The following is a 24,138-nucleotide window of genomic DNA, read 5'->3' as shown; positions in this document are numbered from 1 at the left end:
ATGTAGTAAACATACAATTTGTATCCTGTGCCATACAAAATCACCCCTTTTACATCATTTGTACATATACCGCAAAGACAGACAGAGTAAGCACATACACCATAGGTATACTCGTGGCACTAGATATTTCCCACAAGGTCGGGCGGTCATCCAGACCAATGCATGACCAGAGGGTCCTCAGCAGATCGAAGTCACTCTCAGAACTGTTGTGCAAACACTGACTAATTTTCCCCTCAGCAAAAATGCGTTAATGTTTCTGGTCCGGATATACTAGCTTGCTCGCTTTTCTACACGCATCTCCAGACTCTGTGATTACAAGAACATATCTAATTTCACATGGTTTGCTAGAATATCATACCATTTTCCCGGTACTTCTCGATATCAAGCACATAGCAATATCGCTTGCATAGCAGTATCGCTTGCATGGCATAAATCCGAAGATATAGACTGGAAACTATTTCTCTAGAAACCCTAAACTTTAGCTAGTTGGAGCATTCTGTAAACCATGGAGTAACTAGAAACATATCCTGTCTGCGAAGACCTTTACATGACAACTCGAAAAAAAAATAGAGGAAACTGATATTTCCACTCACGAACACCGATGACAGTGATGTAACAGATTTCAAATCATCCTTATAATTTACAAAGTCGACTAAGGTGTTTCTCATGTGTAGAGAACCAGCAAACGTGTATTCCACCTGTCTTTTACCTCCTAGATGCACACACCACGATCAATGTCCTCTCAACTAAATAAAGATGCGAAATGTGAAGAAGCAGTCAGCTGAACAATTTATGTGGGAGGGATAATGGTTCAGCGCAACACATGTCTATGTTGAATCTCCTCAGGTTTCCACACTATCACGAAAGCTACCAACACATACTAAGTATTAGTTCGCTATTCGGCCATTCATTCACTACCAACAGACCTTTCCATTCGGACAGCTCCTGCTGTTAATGGGAAACGTGAATCATTACCGCTGTAGGACACCGACCCTGCACACCAAGCACTCCTAGACAGAATTATCCTAGTTAGTTGGTCACATATATAAGTGATCACTGTACTTACAATTGAATGTTATGATAGTGGTCTCAATTGAATGACATTCGACAATCTCATTCTGGAAATATCCCCCAGGCTGTGGCTAAGCCATGTCTCCGCAATATCCTTTCTTTCAGGAGTGCTAGTTCTGCAAGGTTCGCAGGAGAGCTTCTGTAAAGTTTGGAAGGTAGGAGACGAGGTACTGGCAGAAGTAAAGCTGTGAGTACCGGACGTGAGTCGTGCTTCGGTAGCTCAGTTGGTAGAGCACTTGCCCGCGAAAGGCAAAGGTCCTGAGTTCGAGTCTCGGTCGGGCACACAGTTTTAATCTGCCAGGAAGTTTCATATCAGCGCACACTCCGCTGCAGAGTGAAAATCTCATTCTGGAAACATCCCCCAGGCTGTGGCTAAGCCATGTCTCCGCAATATCCTTTCTTTCAGGAGTGCTAGTTCTGCAAGGTTCGCAGGAGAGCTTCTGTAAAGTTTGGAAGGTAGGAGACGAGGTGCTGGCAGAAGTAAAGCTGTGAGTACCGGGCGTGAGTCGTGCTTCGGTAGCTCAGTTGGTAGAGCACTTGCCCGCGAAAGGCAAAGGTCCCGAGTTCGAGTCTCGGTCGGGCACACAGTTTTAATCTGCCAGGAAGTTTCATATCAGCGCACACTCCGCTGCAGAGTGAAAATCTCATTCTGGAAACATCCCCCAGGCTGTGGCTAAGCCATGTCTCCGCAATATCCTTTCTTTCAGGAGTGCTAGTTCTGCAAGGTTCGCAGGAGAGCTTCTGTAAAGTTTGGAAGGTAGGAGACGAGGTACTGGCAGAAGTAAAGCTGTGAGTACCGGGCGTGAGTCGTGCTTCGGTAGCTCAGTTGGTAGAGCACTTGCCCACGAAAGGCAAAGGTCCCGAGTTCGAGTCTCGGTCGGGCACACAGTTTTAATCTACCAGGAAGTTTCATATCAGCGCACACTCCGCTGCAGAGTGAAAATCTCATTCTGGAAACATCCCCCAGGCTGTGGCTAAGCCATGTCTCCGCAATATCCTTTCTTTCAGGAGTGCTAGTTCTGCAAGGTTCGCAGGAGAGCTTCTGTAAAGTTTGGAAGGTAGGAGACGAGGTACTGGCAGAAGTAAAGCTGTGAGTACCGGGCGTGAGTCGTGCTTCGGTAGCTCAGTTGGTAGATCACTTGCCCGCGAAAGGCAAAGGTCCCGAGTTCGAGTCTCGGTCGGGCACACAGGTTTAATCTGCCAGGAAGTTTCATATCAGCGCACACTCCGCTGCAGAGTGAAAATCTCATTCTGTAAACAATTAATTTTACACGCAAAAACGCTGCGTTTCCATCTGTTGCCAATCCAATTGAACAGGAGCGCTACTCAACTGGGGAAAAAAATTCCATCGTGCATGCAAAATGCATACCCATTTATGTCTTAAAGTTAGTCTGTTCCCATCTTTACATCGCGATCGCATAACCAGCCATATTAGCGGACTGAAAATTTCCATCTATTCAGTTATCTATCTAGTCTGAAACCAAAAGCAAAGAGAACAAAAGGAAAGCCGAAAATTCAGAGAGGTTCCAAAGGTGCCTCAAGTACTACCCTCTCCTGTGGATACTGTCTCTTCTGTGGGAAATGCAGGAACCATCATTACTTGTCCACTTGACTGCGAATGGAGTCTCAATGGCAGGTCTATGCATTATATATAGATGCAACAGGGAACAGGGAGAACTCAGGATGTTAGATCCATTCATCTAACCAACAAGTTCGAGGTGCTGTGTTCCACTAAAACCGAAACTGAGCCAATTACACTCACTTCACTTCACCTGTTGGGAAACGTGCTGTGTACTATGACAAGCCAAGGCGAATGCAATTGGGCAGGGGGGGGGGGGTGGTCTATTAAATGTCTGCAGTTCAAAGGTTTGGCAAATAATGGTACCCCTTAATGTAATGGCAGCAAGAGACGGAAAGGAACATCAGATGCTCTCAGTGAGTATGCCTCGCGGCCTCATTCAGCATGCAGAAAATGCTATTCTGGCAGCCAACGAGGCAACAAGAAGCAACCAACCGCAAATTGTGGCACACATTGAAAAGAAAAAAAAAACGTGGTCTGTCGTCTGGGGACTGAGGTCATACGTGAATCATTCCAGCGATAAGCAGAGGAAGTTGAGAATACCATACTAGCCCACAGAGTTTCGATGAAGCTCACGGTCTGCAGATTGTCCCTAGAACTGATTGTGGCCCCGTGGTTCTGAGCTGAGTGGAAGGCTTGAATGAGAGACTGCGAAGGTTCTGTGAGAAATTGGGCTATGCCTTCCTAGACATGTGCCCCAGGGCTAAGAGCTTTAGGTTCCCCTAAATGGGTCAGGTGTGCACTACACGTCCTAGGCAGCTACCAGGCAGCTGACCGCCACAGGTGAGAGTATTAAAATGCTAGCGGTTAACTGCCGAAGCATTCACAATGAAGTGACAGAATTTGAAGAACTCCTAAAAACTGCTGAAGCTCAAATATTATAGGTACAGAGAGCTAATTAAAACCTGAAGTTGACAGCAGTGAGACACCTGGAGAAAATTTAAGAGTATGCCGAAAGGATAGGCTAATGGGAAAAGGAGGTGGTTTAGTTGTTGCTGTAGACAAGAAACTCAAATCCACTGAGACAGAAAATGAAGCTCCATACAAGACCGTTTAGGTAAAACTTCGTATCAAAGGTGAGCATAAAACAATGGTTCAGAACACCATTCATGACGGAAATATATTAAATGCAATGACAGCAAATAGACTCTACCTCTTTGAGGGTGTCTACGTTGAAACTAGTATCTGTGACCATGAGGTGATTATAGTAACAATGAATATCCAAGTAGAAAGGGTAACTAAAACAAGTAGATAGATTTATATGCTCAAAAAACTAGACGAAGATCCAATAGCGTCATATCTCAATGAGGAACATGAAACTTTTAGCTCAGGACAGAAGCATGTTGAGGAACTACGGCTTAAGTTAAAAATAATTGACCACACATGAATAGTTGACCACGCACGGGAGCGATATATACCCAGTAGTGCACTTCGTGATGGGAGGGGCCCTCCATGGTACACAGTCACTGTAAAGAAACTTCTAAAGAAACAGAAACTACTGCATAACAGGTATAAAACAAAACATAGAGCTATGGATACAGAGAGAGCAATATGCGAAGCCGTCTGTGACTATTTTCGAAAGAGCTTTCAAAAACCCAAAGAAATTCTGGTCGCCTATGTAAAGGCTATTAGAGGCATCAAAGTCAGTGCCCAGTCACTCGCAGATAAGACAGGAACTGAAATTCGGAGTAACAAAGCAAAAACAGAAATGCTCAGTTCTTCTTTTCAGATGTTCCTTTGCAAAGGAAAACAGAGAAGTATTGTTCCACTTTAGTTTTCGTACGACTGGGAAGATGAGGGGGGACATATTGCTGCCTCTAGCATCGAGAAACAGCTGAAATCGTTAAGACTGAACAAAGGCTTAGGATAGTGCTGGATAAATTTTTAAAGATGTCGATATACACTCCTGGAAATGGAAAAAAGAACACATTGACACCGGTGTGTCAGACCCACCATACTTGCTCCGGACACTGCGAGAGGGCTGTACAAGCAATGATCGCACGCACGGCACAGCGGACACACCAGGAACCGCGGTGTTGGCAGTCGAATGGCGCTAGCTGCGCAGCATTTGTGCACCGCCGCCGTCAGTGTCAGCCAGTTTGCCGAGGCATACGGAGCTCCATCGCAGTCTTTAACACTGGTAGCATGCCGCGACAGCGTGGACGTGAACCGTATGTGCAGTTGACGGACTTTGAGCGAGGGCGTATAGTTGGCATGCGGGAGGCCGGGTGGACGTACCGCCGAATTGCTCAACACGTGGGGCGTGAGGTCTCCACAGTACATCGATGTTGTCGCCAGTGGTCGGCGGAAGGTGCACGTGCCCGTCGACCTGGGACCGGACCGCAGCGACGCACGGATGCACGCCAAGACCGTAGGATCCTACGCAGTGCCGTAGGGGACCGCACCGCCACTTCCCAGCAAATTAGGGACACTGTTGCTCCTGGGGTATCGGCGAGGACCATTCGCAACCGTCTCCATGAAGCTGGGCTACGGTCCCGCACACCGTTAGGCCGTCTTCCGCTCACGGCCCAACATCGTGCAGCCCGCCTCCAGTGGTGTCGCGACGGGCGTGAATGGAGGGACGAATGGAGACGTGTCGTCTTCAGCGATGAGAGTCGCTTCTGCCTTGGTGCCAATGATGGTCGTATGCGTGTTTGGCGCCGTGCAGGTGAGCGCCACAATCAGGACTGCATACGACCGAGGCACACAGGGCCAACACCCGGCATCATGGTGTGGGGAGCGATCTCCTACACTGGCCGTACACCACTGGTGATCGTCAAGGGGACACTGAATAGTGCACGGTACATCCAAACCGTCATCGAACCCATCGTTCTACCATTCCTAGACCGGCAAGGGAACTTGCTGTTCCAACAGGACAATGCACGTCCGCATTTATCCCGTGCCACCCAACGTGCTCTAGAAGGTGTAAGTCAACTACCCTGGCCAGCAAGATCTCCGGATCTGTCCCCCATTGAGCATGTTTGGGACTGGATGAAGCGTCGTCTCACGCGGTCTGCACGTCCAGCACGAACGCTGGTCCAACTGAGGTGCCAGGTGGAAATGGCATGGCAAGCTGTTCCACAGGACTACATCCAGCATCTCTACGATCGTCTCCATGGTAGAATAGCAGCCTGCATTGCTGCGAAAGGTGGATATACACTGTACTAGTGCCGACATTGTGCATGCTCTGCTGCCCGTGTCTATGTGCCTGTGGTTCTGTCAGTGTGATCATGTGATGTATCTGACCCCAGGAATGTGTCAATAAAGTTTCCCCTTCCTGGGACAATGAATTCACGGTGTTCTTATTTCAATTTCCAGGAGTGTATATTGTACCGATATTTGTAAAAGGCTTCTATATTACCGCGAAAAATACCGATATTTTCAAACATCGGTGTTTTTGGCCCATCTCTAAGCGTGACAAATCTCAGGAGTGAAATACTTTTCATGTGTGTTCGGTGCATGAAATATTGTACCTATCATAAACATTTCAGGCAACAAGAGTCCATTTTCCATTAAATACCAGTGTAACTTTTGTGCCGGGTCTGCCTTACTTTTATTGTCCGTCTGTCTTTTCCTCATCCAGACACTCAGGAGGTAAGGAGAGCACACATACCGCCCTATAGCTGGAAGCAGGGGGTGGTAATTTCCACCATTTTCATACAGTGCTGTCACCAGCAGTGTTCGTTATGCATCTTGAACCTTCTTTCTCATCATCACCAACACTTGACACAGATGCAAGTCGCCGAATGTAGCGTCACCTGAAATAAGACTTGCAACTTGGCGGTCAAACTCCCCTGGATGGGGTTTCCTGGCCATCAGTGCCACACGATAATTACTTTTTTTTTTATTTTGATGGTAGAAATGACACATGGAAGTAACAAATGTTCGTCAATATGCAGTACAGATACATTCATGTTCAAAACTGGTGTTGATTTGTAGTACTCTATGAAATTAAGTACAATGTAAGACATTTACTGTTAGATTCTAAAGATAACTGCCGATGAGAACTATAGTGCCTATGAGTCAAGAAAAGACAATGAAATATATCACCTTCGATATTCAATATTTAATATAGACTGATCAATTTAGAGATTATGTAGATATTGGTGACATATTTCAATACTGTTGTGAGACAGTATATATATTTTGATATATCGATGTTGTTTGCCCATCCCCACCCACGGTCAAATGGAATCCATATAAGATTTGCAGCTGAGTTAGCCCATCTGTTACTATAATCCGTGATAGATGCTTCTAACAGAAAAAAAATGTGCATAGTAGAATGAATGCGAGCACAGATCACATTCATCTACAAGAAGGGTACCAGAAGTGATCCATAAAATTACCGTCCAATATCCTTGACATATCTTTTGTAGAATCTCAGAATATATACTGAGCTCAAATATAATGACGCATCTCAAACAGAATGACCTCCTCAACACCAACAAGCACAGATATTGAAAACACCGTTCATGTGAAACCCAATTTACACTTCCATTACAAGACATACTGAAATCTATGGATCAAGGCAGTCAGATAGACGCAGCATTTCTCAGTTTCCGAAAAGTATCAGGCTCAGTACCGGTACCATACCCGCACTAGTAATCAAAAGTACGATTGTGGTGTGTTAAGCGAAATTTGCTACTGGATTGAGGGTTTTTTTTTTTTTTTTTTTGGTAATGAGGATGCAGCAAATCATCTTGGGTGGAGAGTCATCGACAGATGTAGAGGTTTTTTTAAAATTTTTATTGTGCGTTTCGTAGATCCAGGTAGGATATGGAACGTGGCAAATTCTAAGGATTTTGAGTATAACTTATATGGCAATAGCAATGTAATGCAAATAAAATATCATTTACAGAATGTAAAATAAATTAATGGAAAATTTCGTTTCACTTTGAAAGGATGAGTAATGTATACAGGCTGCAATGTTAAGTTAAATGTTACAATAAGTAAATTCATAAGCACAAAAACAAAATTTTCGCTTGTCTATTATAGTGTCCAAGCATAAGGGTAGTAAAAGTTCGAACATAAAACATATTTAGGAATACAACAAATATGTAAAATATGATACACACATTGTAGGTTACTGTTCTTGAGTGGGGCAACATATTTAAAATAGAATTACTGACATAAAATTTCTCAAGACTAGTTCCAAAGTTTTTCAAGGTTAGCAACGACAAAAAAGATGAAAAACATGCTACAGGCACTGTAGTTTCCACTGATTGTTAAGTGGTGCATCAAAATAATTTTTAAATTAAATATCCGGACATAAAATTAATCAAATCCCTTTCTAAGGTGATTGTAAGTTTAGCAGAGATATTGATTTTGTCTCAGAAATTCATCAACTGCATAAAAAGATTTGTCTATTAGGTACTCTTTGAGATTTTGTTTGAATTAGGGTAATTGTTTGTGAAAACATTTAATACACTCCTGGAAATTGAAATAAGAACACCGTGAATTCATTGTCCCAGGAAGGGGAAACTTTATTGACACATTCCTGGGGTCAGATACATCACATGATCACACTGACAGAACCACAGGCACATAGACACAGGCAACAGAGCATGCACAATGTCGGCACTAGTACACTGTATATCCACCTTTCGCAGCAATGCAGGCTGCTATTCTCCCATGGGGACGATCGTAGAGATGCTGGATGTAGTCCTGTGGAACGGCTTGCCATGCCATTTCCACTTGGCGCCTCAGTTGGACCAGCGTTCGTGCTGGACGTGCAGACTGCGTGAGACGGCGCTTCATCCAGTCCCAAACATGCTCAATGGGGGACAGATCCGGAGATCTTGCTGGCCAGGGTAGTTGACTTACACCTTCTAGAGCACGTTGGGTGGCACGGGATACATGCGGACGTGCATTGTCCTGTTGGAACAGCAAGTTCCCTTGCCGGTCTAGGAATGGTAGAACGATGGGTTCGATGACGGTTTGGATGTACCGTGCACTATTCAGTGTCCTCTCGACGATCACCAGTGGTGTACGGCCAGTGTAGGAGATCGCTCCGCACACCATGATGCCAGGTGTTGGCCCTGTGTGCCTCAGTCGTATGCAGTCCTGATTGTGGAGCTCACCTGCACGGCGCCAAACACGCATACGACCATCATTGGCACCAAGGCAGAAGCGACTCTCATCGCTGAAGACGACACGTCTCCATTCGTCCCTCCATTCACGCCTGTCGCGACACCACTGGAGGCGGGCTGCACGATGTTGGGGCGTGAGCGGAAGACGGCCTAACGGTGTGCGGGACCGTAGCCCAGCTTCATGGAGACGGTTGCGAATGGTCCTCGCCGATACCCTAGGAGCAACAGTGTCCCTAATTTGCTGGGAAGTGGCGGTGCGGTCCCCTACGGCACTGCGTAGGATCCTACGGTCTTGGCGTGCATCCGTGCGTCGCTGCGGTCCGGTCCCAGGTCGACAGGCACGTGCACCTTCCGCCGACCACTGGCGACAACATCGATGTACTGTGGAGACCTCACGCCCCACGTGTTGAGCAATTCGGCGGTACGTCCACCCGGCCTCCCGCATGCCCACTATACGCCCTCGCTCAAAGTCCGTCAACTGCACATACGGTTCACGTCCACGCTGTCGCGGCATGCTACCAGTGTTAAAGAATGCGATGGAGCTCCGTATGCCACGGCAAACTAGCTGACACTGACGGCGGCGGTGCACAAATGCTGCGCAGCTAGCGCCATTCGACGGCCAACACCGCGGTTCCTGGTGTGTCCGCTGTGCCGTGCGTGTGATCATTGCTTGTACAGCCCTCTCGCAGTGTCAGGAGCAAGTATGGTGGGTCTGACACACCGGTGTCAATGTGCTCTTTTTTCCATTTCCAGGAGTGTATATAATGAGGGGTGCATTAAAATTCTTTACGCTAGAATAATAAACTCTTTTTTGAACCAGATTACAACTTTTCAGTTCAACATACAGACTGTTTTTGTTTCTTATGTTGTGGTTGTGATATTTGCTGTTGTCTTTGTAAAGAGAAAAGTCAACAAGGTAAGAAACATGCTTTAAGTCAGTGGTAAGAATCCCCACCCTTCGAAACAGGTGCACCATTCATTACTCTCTGTCTCTCTTGTTTTGCAGGAGGTTGGTTCCACCTGAATACAATCACATTAATGAAAATAGCGAAAGTAACAAGCCTTAATGCCATCTGCTTCATACACTGAAGTGACCACCATAATGCAAATGTTGCTGAACCAGATCTTTTAAAAAGATGAAGAATGTGGATTGGCTAATTTTTGTGATGTATAGAACCTTGTATAATGGATTTTATGTGCGTTAAGTGTGAGGCCATTTGAAGAAAACCAGTTTAAGATTTCAGAGAAAACTTTGACCACAGTTTGTTCATGACTATTTTCTGATAATTCATTAATGATATTTGTGGTATCATCACTGAAAAGGGTAAGTTTATTCTTTATATGAGAACAAAGTGGGAGGTCATTTATGAAAATAAGAAATAACAGTGGACCTAAAACAGAGCCTTATGGCACATCAAAACTTAAAATTCCCCACACAGATTATGTATGTTCTCGATATAAGTCATGAACTGACAGTTCCTACTAAACCATAATCCTCCACCTTTCTAGACAATCGAAGGTTTTCGAGAGATCTCAAAAAATACTTACTGTTGACATTTATGTGTTAATGGTTTCTGAAACCTGATTGTTGAAAGAGAGTATTGCTTGTTCAGTAGAAAGACCATCATGAAACCCAAACTGACATCTGTTGAGGATGTTGTGGAAGTTTAGATCATCGACAGTCATTCTGTGAATGAGTTTTTCAGAATTTTTGGGAAGACCGTTAAAAGGGAAATTGGATAATAGTTTGTGGCTTTACTTTTGTCATTTTTTTAAAAACGTATGGTACCACTACAGCCAATTTTAGTCCATCAGGGACAATTCCTCCTTACAGGGATGTATTGAATATGTCTCATAAGGCTTTGAGTCTGGACTTATACGATGGGGTACCTAAAGCAAACCAAACTTTTTTAACTTGATTATTCACATTTTAAGCACAAATCTTAAATTCCCTTCAAAGTACTCTCCAATTGCACTAACACACTATTCTAATTTTTATTCCATTTTCAAAACATTGTTTAAGTTCATCTTGTGTGATACTTAAAAGTGCCTCTGTCGTTTCCTCTCTTCACCTCAAGAACATTAGCAAAAGAGTTTCCTTTCATGTATCTTTTTAGTTTAGGAAACAAAACAAACAAAAAAATTGTACGGAGCAAGGTCAGATGAGTATGGAGGTGAGAAACTGGGGATCATATAATTTTTGGTAAAAAATTGTCGTACAGACAGAGCTGTGTGAGCAGAGGCATTGTCATGATGGGAAAAAACAGTCACCTGATTGCTACAATCAGTCCGCTTCCGCCGCACACTGTTGCGCAATCTTTTCAAAACTTCCAAGTAGAAAACCTGGATAACTGTCTGACCTTGTGGAACGAACTGTGAATGGACGACTCCTCTCATATCGAAAAAAAAAATCAGCGTTTTTTAAATGTTTGAACCTATCGAGTTTTCTTGGGACGAGGCGAACTTGAAGTCCTCCACTGGCTTGATTGTTGCGTTGATTCAGGATCGTAACCATAGCACCAAATTCGTCACCTGTGATAATTTTTGAAAAAAAAAATTTTTGGGGCTCATCTTTCAAAGCACAGCAAGCTTCACGCGATATTGTTTTTCTTGAGCAATCGTTAGTCGTGTTACGAATTTCGCAGCCAACCTTTTAATTCCCAGATCTTCTGTCACAAGTCGCTGCACTGCACTCCAAGTCACTCCCGACGGCTCCACAACTGCTTCAACGGTATGTCGTCGATCTTTGATGATGGTTGCACCAATGTTTTCAACATTTTCATGTGTTCAGGCGATGGAAGGACGACCAGAACAAGGTTTGTCATCAACTGACATTTTATCATTTTTGAAACGGCAAAACCAGTCAAACACTTGACTTTTCCCCATATCATCGTCCTTGTACGCCGTTTTCAACATTTCAAGACTTTCTGTTCCACTTTTTCCGAGCAAAAAGCAGAATTTCCCCGCCCGACGCTGTTCACGAAAATCAGCCATTGCAAAAACGACAGTCACACATATGGCATTTATAATAACATTTAAATATTTTTTGAGAAATATTGTTCACACCAACAGAATTTTTATTTCTTATTGACTTGGTTACTCTTTTAATCTCGTTTCCCATAACACAAGGTCTGCAGCGTTCTGTTGCTAATAGCTTTTGATAAATGAGTACTCGCTTGATCCACAGATCCTTTACAGTCACCCTTCTCTGCTGCAATCAAAAAAGTTTGTTTAGTAACCTTGGGAATGCCCAAGGGAAATGTACTTGGTTCCTTGCTGTTTATGTTATACATTAATGGCCTTGCAGACAGAATTAATAGTAACATCATATCCAGTTACCTATAATAGTACAATCTGAAAGAAGCCACACAAAAAATTCAGTCAGATCTTGTTAAGTTTTCATACTCATGCCAACATAGGCAACTTGCTTTAAATGTTCAGAGACGTAAAATTGTATACTTCTCAAAACGAATGAATCCAGTATCCTGTGACTGTAATGTCAGGAGGAATCAGTGAACTCATACAAGTACTTGCACGTAACACTTGGTCAGGATATGAAATTGAATGATCACAAAGGCTCAGTCATGGGTAAAGCAGATGGCAGACTTTGGTTTATTGGTGGAATACTGGGGAAGTGCAATCCGTCTACATAGGAGAGTGCTGAGAAATCACTTGTGTGAGCCATCCTAGAATACCTCTCAGGTGTGTGGGACCCATTCCAAATAGGGCTAACAGAGGATACTAAACGTAAACAGACAAGGGCAGCACCAATTTGTCTGAGCTATGGGAGAATGTCACAAAGATGTTGAAAGAAGTGAACTGGCAGACTTGTGAAGACAGATGTAAACTGTCCCAAGAAATTCTGCTTACAAAGAACCAACTTTAAAAAATGACTTTAGCACCAGGCCTATAACACACTGCCAATGGCCTTGACACAGTGGTAACACCAGTTCCTGTCAGATCACCAAAGTTAAGCACTGTCGGGCTGAGCTAGCACTTGGATAGGTGACCATCTGGTCTACCAAGTGCTGTTGGCAAGAGGGGTACACTCAGCCCTTGTGAGGCAAACTGAGGAGTTACTTGATTGAGAAGTAGCGGCTCTGGTCTTGGAAACTGACACACGCCCGGGAGAGTGGTGTGCTGACCACAAGCCCTCCATATCCGCATCCAGTGACGCCTGTGAGCTGAGGACGACATGGCAACCGGTCGGTACCATTGGGCCTTCATGGCCTGTTCGGGAGGATTTCTATAACACACTACTGCTCTCATAGGGATCATGAGGATAAAATTATATTAATTACAGCACAAAACGAGGTATTTAAACACTCGTTCTTCCCATGCTCCATACGAGAATGGAGTGGGAAAATGCCCAAATAAGTACAATGGAATATTTCCCCTGCCATGCACTTCCCAGTGGTTTGCAGAGTATGGATGTAGTTCGAGAAAAAATTCAAAGTCAACATTCAAAGCTTCACTTATGGAACTGAAAGTCTTAAACAGGTTACATAGGAATGAGTGTATAAAGTAGGAACGGAAATTGTTTAAAATGGTTGACCAGATGGCCAATGTACAGGATCTTACTGCTTTTTGAGGTTGAAATGAGGACATCTAAAGATAACATAATGGAAAAAAGTTGTAGATGTAAGTTAAATAATTGGTTACTACAAAATGGTTGTACAGTGCTACAATGTAATTCATAATGCACTCTTTAACAGGACAATTGTATGGAAAATACTGAAAACTCAATAGAAATTTCATTATGTTTCTGAGGGGAACATTATCTCATCTGAATGCCTCCACCATCATGGTTTATTGGCTTTTTATTTACATTCCTACTAATATGCAGCACTGATTTTTGACAAAAGCCACCACACAATCTAACAGAGCAAAAATTTTGCTATGAGCAACCACCCTAAAATCTCACTGCTCATAACATTTTGAAATACTCAGAACTTTTATTTCAATTGATGAGGATAATGACAACTTGATGAGAATTACAAAAGTAAAAACTCTTCAGCTTCAATAGTTAGTAATCTTTTCCCATATACTTATTTGCACATTTATAGCTGAGTTGCAACTTAACATAGTTTGATTTGGGTATATGCTCATTATAATTTAATGGTATTCAGTCTCCAAGCTGCAATTATTTTGCTTGTATTTGGTGCTTTACAGACAGGATACCACCGTTCTATGGAGAACCTTGCCCTGTCGAATACTGCATGAATGGCGGGACATGCATCTTGATTAAGGCTGTAGGAGAGCTAGCTTGCCAGTAAGTACAACACAACTTCTTTATTCATGTTTGATCCTGTAATATCTACAGCCATCAGAGATATCAAAGATAATATAAAATCTGACTTTGATATGCTCTGACTTAAGTCTATACTTTAATGTGCATATGTATAATTATTCATAATTATCTTAAGTACCCAATGATTTTATATCATCTGATGATCAAAAACCATCAGAAATAATTTTAGTTTGTTCTTAATCAGGTTACATTCTTTTCCAGTTTGATGTAGACTGGTAAGTTGTTCTGGGGCACTTTTTTTGACAGGAAGGTGTTCTGGTTTGGGGGACATGAATGTTATGACAACTTCTGGTTCTATGATTATGAATGGAGTTGTTTTAGCAATAAGCATTAGAGGCTACCAGATATTCTGTTTGAAAAATTATTGTTTTATGTGCTTATAGTAATGGTAGACTCAGTAGTTTTACTTTAGGGAATAACAAACAACTTACACAGTCTGACTACATCTGCATACATACTCTGCAAGCCACAATATGGTGCAGCCAGAGAGTACCCTGTACCATTACTAGACATTTCCTTTCCTGTTCCACTTGCAAATAAAGCAAGGAGGAGGAGGGAGGAAATTAGTGTTTAACATCCCATTGACAATGAGGTCATTAGAGATGGAGCACAAGCTCAGATTAAGGAAGGATGGAGAAGTAAAGTGGCTGAGTCCTTTCAAAGGAACCATTTGCCTTAAGCAGTTGTGGGAAATCCTGGAAAATCTATCCAGAATGGCTGGACATGGGCTTGAACCATTGTCCTTGAGAATGCGAGTTTAGTGTGCTAACCACCGCACTATTCCACTCAGTAAATAAAGCAAGCAGAAAATGGCTATAAGCCTCCATATGAGACCTAATCTCTCCAATCACATCTTTGTGGCCTTACACGAGAGGTATTTTAGTGGCTGTAGAGTCATTCTACTGACAGCCTCAAATACCGGTTCCCTAAAGAATGTCACCTTTCCTCCATTGGTTCCCATTTGAGTTCCCAAAGGATCTCTGTAATACATGTGTGTTGTTGTAACCTACCAGTAACAAATCTTGCAGCCCACCTCTAAACTGATTCGATGTCTTTCTCTAATCCAACCTTGTATGGATTCCGAACACTCGATCAGTACTCAACAATGGGTTGCACTAGTGTCCTACAGATTGCATTTCCCCAAAATTGTTCTGTACGTAGCTACAAATTAGAAATATCCACAATATTAATTCACCATATGCATAAAATAAGTATTATATGAATGCTTCCAAAGATAAATGCAACATCATATAAATTCAGTGCAAGAAAATAAAATTTATGATGATGATGGTGGAACAGGTTCTAACTACTTACCTAGGCTAAACAGAACTAGTTAGGCAGTTCATAGAATTGTTAATAAACATAAATAGCTTTGGTGTTTGCCAGTATGACACCTATAGCATCAAAAGTGTCAACTCATCCTCACACTATCACCCCACTGCCTATAATAAGTGGATGGTTAAAGCTTAACAAGCTATTATAAGTGGCTTGAGAACTAATTCTCCACAATGTTTCTGTCGAACACATCAAATTGGAGCTATTTTGAAATCACACACACCTTTAACCTCATATGGTCTAACCATAAATGATTCAATAAAAGACACCAAGTACACAAGCTTATGCAGCCACTTGTGTCTTCTTCTGGCAGAACAGTTGAAGAGAAAGTAAGAGGGGTGAAGGAAATGGACTGGCAAGGTTTAGTAAATGGGGAGAGTTACAGAAAAGCTACCCAGAATTTCATGTCAGAGGTGACTTACTAGAAGGGTTGAGAAGGAAAGACTGATTGTTGATGCGTGCTCTACAGGAAATTTGAAAACCTGCGAACTTAAATGTGAAAGATACAGTAATAAGCAAGACGGATATTACAACAGTGCAAGAATCAATAAGGCTGGAGGGCAAAGTGTATCGCATGTGGTAGATAGGTGAGGGGGCAGGGGGATGCAGGGAGAGAAATAGACAGGTCAGAAAATAAAATAGATTTAAAATAAAAGGGATTGAAGAAAAGGAATAATTAAGAAAAAGAAATGCTGAGACCATAGAAATTCATGTAAATTTAAGTTAGTTGGGTACCAAGAACCAAACACATCTTGTGATACCAGTTTCCATCTGTGGCATTCTGAGAAACTGGCATCAGGAGGTAGAGTACAGATGACATGTGTTATGAAACAAGGCACCTAGGTCACAACTAGCGATAAGTTACAGTTTGTTGCCAGCATACATCCTCTATCTATGCCCATTCATCATAACCACAAGCTTCTTTGGAAAGTTTCCCATTATGATTCAGGAAATAGCATTATACTCCTCACTTGTGTTTGCTAGTGACAGTACTTTTGTCCAAAACTCATTACCTATGATATTTATAAATTTTGCACAGTTTTCTGTAGAAATATTTCTTTTATATGTGTAATGTGCTTTTGTTTGTTTCAATAGTATTGAAGGCATTTTGAAGGCAAGAGAACTGTCACTTGATATGCCTAAATCTGAATTTTCTATTTCCTACTTTCATAGGTTTAATATTAACAAGGATGTTGTCCACGAGTCTGCAGTCTTTGTCATTGTTATAGGTTATATACCTGAATAAGAGATTCAAGAACTAATCTTTCAGCCACCTTTTCTTCATGAGATTTACAGAAGTGTCCGCCCCTGGTAGCTGAGTGGTCAGTGCGATAGAATGTCAATCCTAAGGGCCCGGGTTCAATTCCCAGCTGGGCCAGAGATTTTCTCCACTCAGAGACTAGGTGTTGTGTTGTCCTAATCATCATCATTTCATCCCCATCGACACACAAGTCGCTGAAGTGGCATCACATCAAAAGACTTGCAGCTGGCGAACGGTCTACCCGATGGGAGGCCCTAGTCACACAACATTTAATTTTTACTGAAGCCCACACAGACAACTGAAGTATTTCCTTCAATAAATAGAATGTCCAGCAGTGTTTTTAAGTGATTAGTGAATATTTGTCTATAAACTGCAATGACAATGACTTTACCCCGCACTTAATACAATTTCATGGCTGGTGTAATTCCCCTCCCCCCCCCCCCTGCGCTACACTAAAGAATTTTGTTTCACACCTTCTTTTATATCTGATACGTGATTTACTAAAGATATGTACTCCCCCATTTTTGCATCATTCCTGCAGTACCGGTACTGACTTGATAATTTATACACAGATGTATTTTGATATTACTTAGTCCAACTTTCCTGTAGCAGTGTTCCACAATTTACATCCAATCAATATTGACACCATTGATTACCCACAATATAAATACAATCACAATCGACACTGTTTATTAAAAAATCAAAAAAATCAAGTGCTAATGAATTGTTTCTCAGTCTTTGGATGCTTAAAATCTGTGAGTGACTAGCATAGGAAATGTTTACAATTGCATTGACATTTTGCAGTGTCATGTTCCGTCCCTTTCCTTGTGTGACATCGTCTGAGCCTCACTGACCATGATGTGCTGCTTGCTTCTGCTGGTGCTGCAGATGTTTGTTGTACAGTTGGTGGTGATAAGCTGTACTTCATAGTTTGCTGTTCACTACCCATCTTTTCTGACTCTGCTGCTGTTTCTGCATCCATGATAGATTTATATGCTGCATGACTTTTCCAGACTAGCCCAGTGGAATGACCAGTGTGACATGTTGCCATTATGTTTGGTTAGTGTCATCCAACACTTTACTGATATTTCCAAATGGAAATGTCTTGTCCTTTCTTTTCAGAAGATGCTATGTTTTCTATAGCAGCATGGCAGCACCTGTTGAGAAAATCTACACTAAGGAAGCTAGTATTTGGATATATTCGGTAGGCCTCCTGAAACTGCCTCTTAGCTTATGAATTTCAGTGTTTACATTCAAAGTAGACATAATGTTTAAGTTGTATCTCATTATGCTCTGGTTCTCAGCTGTGGCCAGAGCTTCTTTAGACCGGGGGCAGCATTCACTAGATTATTCCTATAAATGTCACTTGTACCTCCAATTAATACAGCACAATAGTTATTGGTTTTTCTATAGTCCATTACAACTTCCTTAATGATTTCCTGCATTGGAACATCTGGTTTCATGTATATTTCCTGAATGCTTTTAAATTGTAATTGCTGTGGAGAAGGTCTGAAACACAGTATCAGTGGCTAGCAGAATAGTCATGCTGCTGGGAGTTGCTCTCTCATGGCTTGCTGACACAAAAATCTCATATTTTATGCTTGATAATATGTGTCAGGAGTGAACCATCACTACCCTTGTATATATAGACTGAGTCCCTTAAATGTTCTTCAGTTATATGTTACAGATTCCCTTGATGCATTTTCAAAGTACAGAGAGTCAAACTTATTTATTAGTGGCACACATGTATTACTTCATGTAGCGAGAGAGTGTGGACTTATAGAATTTTTGAATGTTGGTGTATGGAGATTTTACTTTATGCCATAGAATTTTTGAGGCTTAATGTATAGAGATTTTACTTTATGCCTTAAAACTTCAGTATGATCAGTCAAAAGCTGTTCCATGTCCTCCAGCATTTACACGTATTCTTTTGAGTGCACTTAAATCTTTACATAGTACATGTATCACAATCTGGAACTACACATTTTCATAGGAGCTTCTTGGCTGTTACACAAATGGCCACAGGCACGTGAAAATATATCGAGGTTTACTTCCACAAAACACTCTGAATGATCCAATAAAATACATCGCTGAACAACCTCTAAACCATTTTTAATTTTTTTTGTTGCATGAAAGACACTCTACTGATGGTAAAACCTTGTGATTTCTGATACACCTGCATTACTGTCTCTTACATATTAATTTCTGGTATGTACTTCTGTAAAAGCAAAACTGAAACATTATTACCATTATTTCAGTAGAAAGGTAATAGGTATCGAGATGGCATGCTAGATGATTCATGTTCTTATATAAGTAATTAACTAAATAACAGATAAAAAGGTAGGCCTAAGATGGAGCTAAAATTCTAGCCTTTTGGGATCAGTAATCTGACTACATTGACTGAACTAACTTCAGTCTTCAATGGAATCTCCTCTTCTGTTAACTGCTTAGTAACTCCCTCCTCAAATCTGTTATATAGATATGAAGAGGATTAATAAAAAAAACTCACTTGCATCAAAAAGATGCTGCCACTTGGTTGATAAACCTAGAAGATGTCATCAGAATGTCACTTCATCTGCAACTTCGTTAGTGATATTCAAAAAACTTCACTATTCAATATTCACAAGTAAACCTACCCAAGGGATACACCTTGATTTTGATCATCTTTGAATACTTTTTAGTACAGTGCAGGATAAGAGACATTCTGTTAACAGGGTGTAACACCACCTTGAAATAGTTAATTTTAATATTTCTGAATAAATACAGTTGAAATGGTAACAGATACACAAAAACTTCAAACAAGAGTTCTATTGTTTTTAATTTATGTTATAACAGTGCACCAAGATTTGTTGAAAAAAGTATTTGTTTTTCCACTTACTATTTTGTTTTCATTTCGACATTTGACCAATAGAAAATGTATATCATCATTAACACAAAATACAGTGATATTTAATGAAGTGGTTCAGCAAAGACATGTGTGGTTGTATCTCTGTTTGGTTGGCAAAATTTAAAGTACATTCTGCATTTTTTTGACCCAAGCAATTCTGCACTTCCTCTTTTTTGCACAAATTTATGATAATGTTACAACAATAATTTACAAACAATTTCAAACATAAATTAATTAAATCTGAAAATATTACAAACTGAGTAGAAAAAAAATTAAAAAAGAAGTACACACACACACACACCCATACAGATATATGTGGGAAATGCTTTAAGCAACACGTATCACAATTGAAATTGAACTGAACACATATCAGGCCCATGTAGAGTGATTTAGAGGTACTCTAGCTTATTTCTGGCAAATGCGTTGGGGAGTGTCACTTTATCGTACATATATATTTGAACTTAGTGTTAATGATGTTGTACATTTTGATATTTGTGAAACGTCAAAATGAAAAACAAAATAGTGAGAGGGAGAGGATTTGGAAAAAAGATGATGTCTTCAACAAATCTAGGTGCACTGTTATAACATACATTAAAAACTATAGAACTTTAATTTGAAGGTGTTTTTTATATATATATATATATATATATATATATATATATATATATATATATATATATATATATATATATATATATGTGTTACTGTTTCAATGGTATTCATTCAGAAATATAAACTTAATTTTTTTTCATCAGGGTGTGTCACTCCCTTAACAGCTGTATGGAAATGTATAAAAATATTTGTGTCTCTCATTTTGATATACACTACAACATATTCAAAGCTGATCAAAATCAGAGTGCACCCGTTGGGTAGGTTTATGTGTCAGTCATTTGTGTTGCTGTTGTGGTCTTCAGTCTGAAGACTGGTTTGATCCAACTCTTCATGCTAGTCTATCCTTTGCAAGCCCCTACATCTGTGACTAACTACTGCACCCGATATCCTTTCGAAACTTCATACGCTCGTAATGCGAGCAGGACAAATATGTGAGCCGCAGCACCTCAAACATGAAATGCAACATCTGGAAAGTGTTCTGAGGAGCAATGGGTACTCCACAAATTATATTAGAAGTGTAACAGAGCCAAACACTTGGCGAAATAAGAAATCAGGAAAAGAAATGTCGGGTACGGCCTTTCTGCCATACATTCCCAGAGTGACGGACAGAATCGGCCATATATTGCACAAACATGGCGTAAAGACAATTTTCAAAAATGGTTCAAATGGCTCTGAGCCCTATGCGACTTAACTTCTGAGGTCATCAGTCACCTAGAACTTAGAACTAATTAAACCTAACTAACCTAAGGACATCACACACATCCATGCCCGAGGTAGGATTCGAACCTGCGACCGTAGCGGTCACGCGGTTCCAGACTGAAGCGCCTAGAACCGCACGGCCACACCGGCCAGCCAAAGACAATTTTCAAACCGACAAGGAAGATCAAAGAATGTTTTAGATCGGCAAAGGATAAAAGGGACCCACTTGCAGTGTCGGGAATATACCGCTTACCATGCACATGCGGAAAAGTTTACGTTGGAATGACTGGACAATCAATCAACACCACAATCAAAGAACATCGGCAACATTGCACATTGGGGCAGGTGGAGAAATTGGCTGTGGCAGAGCACGCACTGAGTGAGAAAGACCATGTAATAAAATTCTCTGACACGGAAGTTCTGGCTGTAGAGAAGCACTATCACACCCACATGTTTTGAGAAGCTGTAGAAATACACAAACACAAGAACAGCTTCAACAAGAAAGAGGAAAGCCTTAAAGTAAACAGATCCTGGCTTACCGTACTGCAGCAAATGACCGTCGCAGGTAGCAAGAGGAGAACCGCACCGGAAATGACTGCGGAGAAGCCCTCAGATGTTGGCGCAGCAGGTACATATAGTCTGTGGCCACAAGCTCAGCTCCAGTTCACCACTGGCAATGGAGGGTGAAGCTTTGATTATGCCAGCCACTTGTGCTGGCAAAATGACAGTAAAATCATCAGACAAATGCCGGCCAAAGAACCCAAGACAGAAGCAAATAGGTAGTGTGTCAGTTCAGTCTATATTTGATGTTAAGAAATTTCTCCTCTTCAGAAATGCTTTTCTTACTGTTGCCACACTAAATTTTGTATCCTCTCTACTTCAGTCATTATCAGTTATTTTGCTGCCCAAACTGCAAAACTCATCTACCACTTTTAGTGTCTTTGTTTCCTAGTCAAAGACCCTCAGCATCACCTGATTTAACTCAACTCCATTCCGTTACCCTTGTTTTGCTTTTGATAATGTTCATCCTTTCAAGACACTATTCACTCCATTCAATTGGTCTTCAAAGACCTTTGGTGTCTCTGACAGAATTACAATGTCACCGGCAAATGCCCCCTTGAAAAGAATTCAGTTTGTATTTCTTCTCCCTGAACTTTAACTCCTCCTCCAGATTTTTAGTTGGCTTCCTTTACTGCTTGTTCAATCTACAAATTGAATAAAATCAGCAATAGGCTACAATGCTGCCTCATTCCTTACTCAGCCACTGTGCCCCTTCATGCCCCTTGACTCTTATAACTGTCATCTGGTTTCTGTACAACATGAGTATACCTTTATACTTTTCACTTCCTGTATTGTACCTCAGCTGCCTTCAGAATTTCAGAGTTTATTCCAGTTGACATAGTGAAAAGCTTTTTCCAAATCTACAAAAGCCATAAACGTGGGCTTACCTTTACTTAACACATCTTCCTGTTTTTTTTGGAATTGTTGTTATTACATTCTTCTTGAAGTCTGAGGGTATTTTGCCAGTCTCACACATCTTGCACACTAGGTGGAATAGTTCTGTTACTGCTAGCTGTCCCAAGGATATGTGTAATTCTGAATAATGTCTTTACCCCAGGTGCCTTGTTTCGACTTAGGTCTTTCAGTGCTCTGTCAAATTCTTCCCACAGTAGCATTATCTCCCATCTCATCTACAACCTCTTTTGTTTCTATAATACTGCCTTCATTTCCCTTGTGTAGTCCCTCTATATACTCATTCCACCTGTCAACTTCCCTTCTTTGCTTAGTGCTTGCTTTCCATCTGAGCTCTTGATATTCAGAGCTGCTTTTCTTTTCTCGAAATGTTTGTTTAATTTCTCTATGGCTGTATCTAGCTGTCCCCAAGCTACATATGTTTCTACAGCCTTACCTCTGTCCTCTAGCAAGAAATCTCAGTCTTTATAAGACACAAAAAAGCTGCCAAAACTAATGAAGTCAACAAAAAAGTGCAGTTAAATTAGCAAAGGGAAAACTTACAGTTTGATATTCATGGTTAATCAATTATGACTTAATGTGCCTCTTAAATGGTTACTGATACCTGATTTTTAAATGACTTGTACTTATTAGTAATCCTTTTTATATTACTGTTTTGGTCACTGTACCATTTCTGAAGAAAATAAAATTGTAGTTCTCAGAAGATCTTTATGTACTATGAATAGATAACTGAATGTTTTATTTCTCACAGTGATTCATTGTGAAATTGTGCAACAAGGAAATGGAATTCTCATTTATGTTGCAGATGCGCAGAAGGGTTCCAAGGCTTCCGCTGCCAGAACAAAGACCTCACGTCAAATGGGAGTACGTATGGACGTGGATTGCTCTCTTGTACATTAGGCATTTCTTCCTCGTATTACTGCTAGGAAGAGGGTTGGAAGACAGCAATTTGCAAGTCTTTCAACACTCAAAAAAATCCAGACAAAATTATTTAAAGAACGTAAGCAACCCAGTGCCAAAGAATTAGAAATAAAGAATCTCACAGTGTCTATTAAAAACTGGTTGGATAGTTTTCCCTCACAGTACAATGCACACATATATCTACTTTTATCTGTTAGCGTGTTGCTAGTTCTCGAAAAGTGAATGTTTTTATGGAGAAATAAAACTGGAGTTTTTATTTATTCATCCATCTCACAACAAATTAGGACAATGCCTATGGAAGCCAAATCTGTAAAAATAATATAAAATGTTTGTAAAAAGCAAGTAAAGACAGAGTGAGAAAGTGAGAGAGAGAGGGACAGTACTCGGAGGTGCTCTCCAGAGGCAGACGAGTCGAGTCACAGGACAGACGTCGTGTCGTGCGTTATTCAGGTATGTCGCACATATTCCACTCAGAACAGTTGGTTTGTCTGCCTGTCTGTATATATATATATAAATATATGTGTTGTGCTAACATCAATAATACTCTCTGTTCTCTCACTCACATCCATCAACGATAGCATCTTCTGGTTTGAAACAAGCACTGCTGATCACTGCAAGAGGTGAGCACTGAAATGCAAGTAGTATGAAGAGATGTTAAAAAAACACACACTATCTCTCAGCAGTGTCAGTTCTTGTAGAAACTGTTAGCTTTCATTGTTACTCATGAAGAATGAGTTCAGATTGTATGACCTTCACTGTACCATATCTGTTTTGTTTTTAACAAGTATTTTACTAGGAGCATGCTCCTACATTTGTTGTGAGAAGGTGCATCATGATTGATTTTCTTTGTAATCAGCACAACATGTCTGCTTCTGAGCTACTGAAACATTTGTCACACAA

General features: G+C 41.1%; 1 protein-coding gene across 1 annotated transcript in view; it reads left to right on the top strand.

The window, feature by feature from the left end:
- Positions 1-24,138, top strand: part of LOC124712093 (pro-neuregulin-2, membrane-bound isoform-like) — a 194,826-nt gene that overhangs the window by 76,481 nt on the left and 94,207 nt on the right. The window contains exons 4-5 of the mRNA XM_047242390.1: positions 13,912-14,011; positions 23,123-23,181. Of these exons, the coding sequence (XP_047098346.1) occupies positions 13,912-14,011; positions 23,123-23,181 (159 nt within the window). The remainder of the gene's footprint in view (positions 1-13,911; positions 14,012-23,122; positions 23,182-24,138) is intronic.

The sequence above is a fragment of the Schistocerca piceifrons genome, chromosome 8 (assembly GCF_021461385.2).
Source record: "Schistocerca piceifrons isolate TAMUIC-IGC-003096 chromosome 8, iqSchPice1.1, whole genome shotgun sequence".
NCBI lineage: Eukaryota > Metazoa > Arthropoda > Insecta > Orthoptera > Acrididae > Schistocerca > Schistocerca piceifrons.
This window is presented reverse-complemented; position numbering and strand designations above follow the sequence as displayed.